The 9,519-nt window shown below is 48.8% G+C and overlaps 1 protein-coding gene across 1 annotated transcript; it reads right to left on the reverse strand.

The window, feature by feature from the left end:
• Positions 1 to 6,875: 6,875 nt before the first annotated feature.
• Positions 6,876 to 8,971, reverse strand: ADRB1 (adrenoceptor beta 1). Its single transcript, XM_040437661.1, has one exon. It carries the CDS (start codon positions 8,948 to 8,950, stop codon positions 7,808 to 7,810), a length of 1,143 nt encoding a protein of 380 aa, XP_040293595.1. The 5' UTR covers positions 8,951 to 8,971; the 3' UTR covers positions 6,876 to 7,807.
• Positions 8,972 to 9,519: the final 548 nt, after the last annotated feature.

The following is a 9,519-nucleotide window of genomic DNA, read 5'->3' on the forward strand; positions in this document are numbered from 1 at the left end:
AGGAAAGCTGGGTGCATGTCACCACATAACTAGGAGGATTTACTGATCAGGACTCTAGGAAAGCTGGGTGCATGTCACCACATAACTAGGAGGATTTACTGATCAGGACTCCAGGAAAGCTGGGTGCATGTCACCACATAACTAGGAGGATTTACTGATCAGGACTCTAGGAAAGCTGGGTGCATGTCACCATGTAACTAGGAGGATTTACTGATCAGGACTCCAGGAAAGCTGGGTGTATGTCACCACATAACTAGGAGGATTTACTGATCAGGACTCCAGGAAAGCTGGGTGCATGCCACCACATAACTAGGAGGATTAACTAATCAGGACTCCAGGAAAGCTGGGTGCATGTCACCACATAACTAGGAGGATTTACTGATCAGGACTCCAGGAAAGCTGGGTGCATGTCACCACATAACTAGGAGGATTTACTGATCAGGACTCTAGGAAAGCTGGGTGCATGTCACCACATAACTAGGAGGATTTACTGATCAGGACTCCAGGAAAGCTGGGTGCATGTCACCACATAACTAGGAGGATTTACTGATCAGGACTCCAGGAAAGCTGGGTGCATGTCACCATGTAACTAGGAGGATTTACTGATCAGGACTCTAGGAAAGCTGGGTGCATGTCACCATATAACTAGGAGGATTTACTGATCAGGACTCTAGGAAAGCTGGGTGCATGTCACTATATAACTAGGAGGATTTACTGATCAGGACTCTAGGAAAGCTGGGTGCATGTCACCACGTAACTAGGAGGATTAACTGATCAGGACTCCAGGAAAGCTGGGTGCATGTCACCATATAACTAGGAGGATTTACTGATCAGGACTCTAGGAAAGCTGGGTGCATGTCACCACATAACTAGGAGGATTTACTGATCAGGACTCCAGGAAAGCTGGGTGCATGTCACCATGTAACTACGGTAGGAGGATTTACTGATCAGGACTCTAGGAAAGCTGGGTGCATGTCACCATATAACTAGGAGGATTTACTGATCAGGACTCTAGGAAAGCTGGGTGCATGTCACCACATAACTAGGAGGATTTACTGATCAGGACTCTAGGAAAGCTGGGTGCATGTCACCACATAACTAGGAGGATTTACTGATCAGGACTCCAGGAAAGCTGGGTGCATGTCACCACATAACTAGGAGGATTTACTGATCAGGACTCTAGGAAAGCTGGGTGCATGTCACCATGTAACTAGGAGGATTTACTGATCAGGACTCCAGGAAAGCTGGGTGTATGTCACCATGTAACTACGGTAGGAGGATTTACTGATCAGGACTCTAGGAAAGCTGGGTGCATGTCACCATATAACTAGGAGGATTTACTGATCAGGACTCCAGGAAAGCTGGGTGCATGTCACCACATAACTAGGAGGATTTACTGATCAGGACTCTAGGAAAGCTGGGTGCATGTCACCACATAACTAGGAGGATTTACTGATCAGGACTCCAGGAAAGCTGGGTGCATGTCACCACATAACTAGGAGGATTTACTGATCAGGACTCTAGGAAAGCTGGGTGCATGTCACCATGTAACTAGGAGGATTTACTGATCAGGACTCCAGGAAAGCTGGGTGTATGTCACCACATAACTAGGAGGATTTACTGATCAGGACTCCAGGAAAGCTGGGTGCATGTCACCACATAACTAGGAGGATTAACTAATCAGGACTCCAGGAAAGCTGGGTGCATGTCACCACATAACTAGGAGGATTTACTGATCAGGACTCTAGGAAAGCTGGGTGCATGTCACCACATAACTAGGAGGATTTACTGATCAGGACTCCAGGAAAGCTGGGTGTATGTCACCACATAACTAGGAGGATTTACTGATCAGGACTCCAGGAAAGCTGGGTGCATGTCACCATGTAACTAGGAGGATTTACTGATCAGGACTCTAGGAAAGCTGGGTGCATGTCACCATATAACTAGGAGGATTTACTGATCAGGACTCTAGGAAAGCTGGGTGCATGTCACTATATAACTAGGAGGATTTACTGATCAGGACTCTAGGAAAGCTGGGTGCATGTCACTACATAACTAGGAGGATTTACTGATCAGGACTCCAGGAAAGCTGGGTGCATGTCACCACATAACTAGGAGGATTTACTGATCAGGACTCCAGGAAAGCTGGGTGCATGTCACCATATAATTAGGAGGATTTACTGATCAGGACTCTAGGAAAGCTGGGTGCATGTCACCACATAACTAGGAGGATTTACTGATCAGGACTCCAGGAAAGCTGGGTGCATGTCACCATGTAACTACGGTAGGAGGATTTACTGATCAGGACTCTAGGAAAGCTGGGTGCATGTCACCATATAACTAGGAGGATTTACTGATCAGGACTCTAGGAAAGCTGGGTGCATGTCACCACATAACTAGGAGGATTTACTGATCAGGACTCTAGGAAAGCTGGGTGCATGTCACCATGTAACTAGGAGGATTTACTGATCAGGACTCTAGGAAAGCGGGGTGCATGTCACCATATAACTAGGAGGATTTACTGATCAGGACTCCAGGAAAGCTGGGTGCATGTCACCACATAACTAGGAGGATTTACTGATCAGGACTCTAGGAAAGCTGGGTGCATGTAACCACATAACTAGGAGGATTTACTGATCAGGACTCCAGGAAAGCTGGGTGCATGTCACCACATAACTAGGAGGATTTACTGATCAGGACTCTAGGAAAGCTGGGTGCATGTCACCATATAATTAGGAGGATTTACTGATCAGGACTCTAGGAAAGCTGGGTGCATGTCACCATGTAACTAGGAGGATTTACTGATCAGGACTCTAGGAAAGCTGGGTGCATGTCACTACATAACTAGGAGGATTTACTGATCAGGACTCCAGGAAAGCTGGGTGCATGTCACCACATAACTAGGAGGATTTACTGATCAGGACTCCAGGAAAGCTGGGTGCATGTCACCATATAATTAGGAGGATTTACTGATCAGGACTCTAGGAAAGCTGGGTGCATGTCACCACATAACTAGGAGGATTTACTGATCAGGACTCCAGGAAAGCTGGGTGCATGTCACCACATAACTAGGAGGATTTACTGATCAGGACTCTAGGAAAGCTGGGTGCATGTCACTACATAACTAGGAGGACTTACTGATCAGGACTCCAGGAAAGCTGGGTGCATGTCACCACATAACTAGGAGGATTTACTGATCAGGACTCCAGGAAAGCTGGGTGCATGTCACCATATAATTAGGAGGATTTACTGATCAGGACTCTAGGAAAGCTGGGTGCATGTCACCATATAACTAGGAGGATTTACTGATCAGGACTCCAGGAAAGCTGGGTGCATGTCACCATATAACTAGGAGGATTTACTGATCAGGACTCCAGGAAAGCTGGGTGCCTGTCACCATATAACTAGGAGGATTTACTGATCAGGACTCCAGGAAAGCTGGGTGCATGTCACCACATAACTAGGAGGATTTACTGATCAGGACTCTAGGAAAGCTGGGTGCATGTCACTATATAACTAGGAGGATTTACTGATCAGGACTCTAGGAAAGCTGGGTGCATGTCACTATATAACTAGGAGGATTTACTGATCAGGACTCTAGGAAAGCTGGGTGCATGTCACCACATAACTAGGAGGATTTACTGATCAGGACTCCAGGAAAGCTGGGTGCATGTCACCATATAACTAGGAGGATTTACTGATCAGGACTCTAGGAAAGCTGGGTGCATGCCACCATATAACTAGGAGGATTTACTGATCAGGACTCCAGGAAAGCTGGGTGCATGTCACCATATAACTAGGAGGATTTACTGATCAGGACTCCAGGAAAGCTGGGTGATTGTCACCACATAACTAGGAGGATTTACTGATCAGGACTCTAGGAAAGCTGGGTGCATGTCACTATATAACTAGGAGGATTTACTGATCAGGACTCTAGGAAAGCTGGGTGCATGTCACTATATAACTAGGAGGATTTACTGATCAGGACTCTAGGAAAGCTGGGTGCATGTCACCACATAACTAGGAGGATTTACTGATCAGGACTCCAGGAAAGCTTGGTGCATGTCACCATATAACTAGGAGGATTTACTGATCAGGACTCTAGGAAAGCTGGGTGCATGTCACCATATAACTAGGAGGATTTACTGATCAGGACTCCAGGAAAGCTGGGTGCATGTCACCATATAACTAGGAGGATTTACTGATCAGGACTCCAGGAAAGCTGGGTGATTGTCACCACATAACTAGGAGGATTTACTGATCAGGACTCTAGGAAAGCTGGGTGCATGTCACCATATAACTAGGAGGATTTACTGATCAGGACTCCAGGAAAGCTGGGTGCATGTCACCACATAACTAGGAGGATTTACTGATCAGGACTCTAGGAAAGCTGGGTGCATGTCACCACATAACTAGGAGGATTTACTGATCAGGACTCCAGGAAAGCTGGGTGCCTGTCACCATATAACTAGGAGGATTTACTGATCAGGACTCTAGGAAAGCTGGGTGCATGTCACCATGTAACTAGGAGGATTTACTGATCAGGACTCCAGGAAAGCTGGGTGCATGTCACCACATAACTAGGAGGATTTACTGATCAGGACTCTAGGAAAGCTGGGTGCATGTCACCATATAACTAGGAGGATTTACTGATCAGGACTCTAGGAAAGCTGGATGAATTCTCCATTTCTGTGCGGTTTATACAGAAGTGACATTCCCCGCGGTTCGATGCGGCGCTCGCATCTACATTTTAGTTGGAAAGCCTCGCCATTTCCTTTCATGTCTTGCCTCCTCATCGCCCTGCTGCGCAGATCAGTTATCTGTTTCCAGGAAAGTTGGGTGATTACCAATACATCCAATGTTCACCCTACTTTCCCATACTCCTGAACAGCAAGTCGCCCTGAACATCTCCCATCTCCAATATCATTGCATCCACTAGGCATGCTCAACCTGCGGCCCTCCAGCTGTTGAAAAACTACAACTCCCATCATTCCTGGACAGCCTACAGCTATCAGCCTACGAAAGGGCATACTGGGAGTTGTAGTTTTACAACAGCTGGAGGGCCGCAGGTTGAGCTTCTCTGCGACTAGACCAGGAGAGTAGGAAATCCACTTTAGGGGTTTTTCGCTATGTCCTGCTATTCTGCCTGTGTACGTGTCGGTCTTTACTGTCATTATGGCATTCCGTTCATGGACCAGGAAGCTCAGGATGAAGGTGTCTGTGAATGTTGATGCATTCATGGTACATCAGTGGTTTATATTCATCATCACGCGGAGGCTCCGGATATTTCCCCTCCTGATCAGGTTCCGATATTGACGCACATCTGGTCCTGCACCAGCAGGGAGTCCGCAGGGAAACGAGACGCTGCACCTTAATTACACAGTCGACTAACTCCGCCTCTGGCGTGGCGATGAGTAACCCCTGCAATGCCAATTCCTGATACAACACTGGTGGCCATTATTTTTAAAGGGTATGTAAACTTTTGCAACCAGCCTTCTTTCTGGCTTCAAAGCAACGAAAGATCTCCCCTCGTCTTGTGTATGCAGCTCCTATGCGGGCCCATGACTGCAGGATCAGACTACGCAGCGCTTGTTTGTAGTCTGTCGTCACGGAAACACATACTTCTGCATAGGAGCTGTAGACAAAAAACGGCAGATTTTTAATCAACATTATTTGCTCAGTCGCTTCATTTTTAGTTTTAGATGCGATAGAGCAAAATAAATAATGGGCAAAAGTATACATACCCTTAAAGGGGTGTGCGTACAACACTCCAGTTCAGGACTGTAGAAAAGCTGGGTGATGGGTAAATAGCAGTAACCTCCATGATGGTTGTCACCCAGCTTTCCCAGAAGCAGATTTTAACTGGGAAGCGGCTGAACACAACCGAGACTGAATCCAGGACTGTATCCTCTTTTTTATTTTAGGGGAAGGTCCCTTTAAATGTTGATGTAAACTCCGGAGGGGTCAGGAGATGATTTATGATTCGTCGCTGAGAATACAACATGGCGTCCGGTGCCCCTCCCCCACCAGCGTCCAGGACAGCCGTGACACCAGGACGTTAGAGGATCGATAATACTGTCATATACCGCCATACTGTACTCATATAATACCGCCACACGATGCTTCAGTAATAGAAAGATATGTAGCTATAGAATTAATTCCATGAAACATGAAGGGGGGAGGGGGGGGGGGGAGTCCCAGGTCCTGACCCTTAGGACCCCCTCCACACAGCGGTGGTCCGAGGACTTACCTTCCATTGATGGGGTATTTGCCCGGTTTGCTGGGGGCCCATGTAGCCATATGTGACAATCTGTAGCCGCCTGTGTTTATAATACAAGTCATTATTTTGTATCTCTGTTCCGGAGCTCACACGTAGCGGGTATTCTGATGGCATCGGAGATAAAAGATACTAACTCTGCTATCTGTCATGTAATGGATTCATCATCAGTCACAAAGAAATAACAGACCGCAGCGGAGCCGTGTCCAAACTGGTTTATTACATCACAATCTGCGGGTACTGAGGGCGCAGCGTACACAGCGCCGCTCCTGGAAATGTGGCCAGTCCCTCTATAGAAATGGCGTATAAACATGGACAAAGTGGCGGAGATGGCGCTTGTCGTACCTGATCAGGCGCCACATGTCCGCCATGGTGGCCCCGCGCCAATTTCATCTTCAGACACGGGAAACAAATACAGGCATTAACTATTTCATCTTAGAGATTCCGCAAGAACGTAGCGCAGCAAATACCCACCTGGAGCGCGCAATGCGGGAGGATATCTCCGAGCAGATATCCCGCGACTGCGACATTTACCAGGAGACAATCATAGACGCCCTTTACTACAGGATTATTATTAACCCCCGCTCTCCCTGTGCGACTCATGAGCTCTGGTAGAAGTACAAGGCTCAGCAACACTTATAGTATTGGAAACCTCATCCTGACCCACCACACTGGGAGTTGTAGTCCTACATCTGCTATTTACACTGAAATACGAAGACAACTCTGCAGCTCCTGTGGGAATAACACTCAGCATTATGCATCCGACAGGGAGTAGTAGTCCTAGAAGAGCTGACAGCCGCCGTATTTGTCTAAAGGTCTAAGACATGATGGGGCTTGTAGTTCTTAATGGACTCAACTTGTGGCACTTCAGTTGCTGAGGGACTAACAGGATAATGTTTGACGGTGTATGCTGGGAGTTGTAGTTCCACAGGTGTTACGATAATTATGAATCCTGTGACATTTATATGAAGGCAGCGGCTGCGCCCTACAGGACCACATATCTCAGCTGCCCCCCCCATAATCATCTGTTTAATATAAACATATCAGGTTCTGCGTCGTGTGCAATGTGCACAATCTGAGGTAGAGGTCAGCATATAATAAATTACAACAATTCAAACACAATGCGGGGCCCGAAAGCCAGAGGGGCCCCGCCAGTAAAGGGCCCGTACCCTGTTGCACAATCTCCCATTACATAAATCCTCATAAATAAGGAAAATTCCCAGCACACTGTGCCCGCAGCGTGGAGACCTGCCATGCCAACCCGAGGAGAGGTCCTGGGAGAAGTGCCAGCCTGGGAGGGGGACGGGGGCAGTGCCAGCTCACCCTGCTGCAATGTCCAAATGTCCTGAAACTCTCCCAGTTCCGTATCCCTGAGCGGACCCCTCCCCGACTGAGGCACCTGCGGTCAGTGAAGTGCTTCCAAGACCCCATGTCATGTAGAGAGAGAACCAACCTCATGAGAGGTGAAGTGTGGGGGTCTCACAGGGATGTGCCCACCTGCCTCAGGTAGGGCTAGGCTGGTTCCAAGGACTACTGGGTGGTCCCATTACAATCAGACCATGTGGCCTGTAAATTGGTATCTAGAGAGTTTGCAAATCCTGTAGAATATCTGGAGAGGTCAGCAGATGCATGGAGTCGCCTGTCCGCCTTCCGCAGACAGCACAGGAGCCTCTTGAAGGCTTTCCTGAAGTCTGGGCTCCTGCAGTAGATGATGGGATTGAAGATGGAGTTGATGTAACCCAACCAGTTCAAGAACAAGAAGAGCTTGTCCGGGATGAGGTTCCTGTAGAAGACATTCACTATGTTAGCCAAGAAAAAGGGCAACCAGCACAGGGTGAAGGTGCCCATGATGATGCCCAAGGTTTTCAGGGCTTTGTGCTCCTTGGCCACCAACATTTTGGAAAGTCTCCTCCTGCTCGAACGGGCATTGCTCAGCACCTGGTTGTTGTGGAACCTGCCCTCACATTTATCAATCTTCTTCATCTGCTTCTTGGCTTCCTTGAAAACCCTGAAGTAGACAAAGATCATGATGACCAAGGGGATGTAGAAGGAGATGATGGAGGAAGCGATGGCGTAGGCTCTGTTGGTCACAAAGTCACAGCACCCAGGGTCCTCATAGCAGCTCAGTGCCTCAGGGTCATCAGTGTCCCTCCACCAGTGCATCATGATAGGCAGGAAGGAGACCAGTCCAGAAATGGCCCAAACTGTGCACACAATGCCCTTGGCCCTGGCCTTGGTGAGCAGGCTCTGGTAGCGGAAGGGTGAGGTGATGGCAATGTACCTGTCTATGGCGATGACACACAAGGTCTCTATACTGGCAGTGACACACAGAACATCCACCGAGGTCCAGAACTCACAGAAGATTGAGCCATAGAGCCAGGTGCCACTCACCACCAGGGTAGCTCCCAGGGGCACCACAAACAGCCCCATGATGAGGTCAGCACAGGCCAGGGAGGTGATGAAGACATTGGTCAAGGTTTGCAGCCTCTGGTTCTTTGCAATGGCCACAATTACCATGATGTTGCCAACCAGAATGAGGAAGATGATGGTGGTCATTAGGACAGCCATGCCTATGGTCCACTGGTGTGACATCTCAAAGAAGGGCGGCAGGGGGCTGGGCTCTGTAGGGTTTGAGAGGCTACTCCTGTTGGGGGACACCCAGCTGTCCCCCATGAAACCTGCAGATGCTGGCGGGTCAGTAGAGGAGGGGTGGCTGAGGGAACATGGGAGCGATGAGTTGAGCTGGAAGGTCAAGGCCAAGTGATCACAGGTGAAGAGTGTGGAACCCTCAGAGCTTCCAGAGTCAGTGATGGAGCTCCTGCAGCCTACTGCACTGGTAGACGAGGGGGCAGAGCGCCAGAGCCCAGTGGCTGATCCAGGTGCAGAAGTGCTGGGTGCACTAGGTGCAGAAGTGCTGGGTGCACCAGGTGCAGAACTTTCCCTGTCAGCCCTGGTTCTGGATGCTCGAGGTTCTGCAGCCCTGGTTCTGGATGCTTGGGGTTCTGCAGCCCTGGTTCTGGATGCTCGAGGTTCTGCAGCCCTGGTTCTGGATGCTCGAAGTTCTGCAGCCCTGGTTCTGGATGCTTGGTGTTCTGCAGCCCTGGTTCTGGATGCCCGAGGTTCTGCAGCCCTGGTTCTGGATGCTCGAGGTTCTGCAGCCCTGGTTCTGGATGCTCGAGGTTCTGCAGCCCTGATTCTGGATGCTCGAGGTTCGGCAGCCCTGGTTCTGGATGCTCGAGGTT

Source organism: Bufo bufo, chromosome 6, assembly GCF_905171765.1.
Source record: "Bufo bufo chromosome 6, aBufBuf1.1, whole genome shotgun sequence".
Taxonomy (NCBI): Eukaryota; Metazoa; Chordata; class Amphibia; order Anura; family Bufonidae; genus Bufo; species Bufo bufo.

Coding starts and splice junctions, on each gene's coding strand:
- ADRB1 (XM_040437661.1), bottom strand. CDS start 8,950: ATGGGGGACAGCTGGGTGTCCCCCAACAGGAGTAGCCTCTCAAACCCT.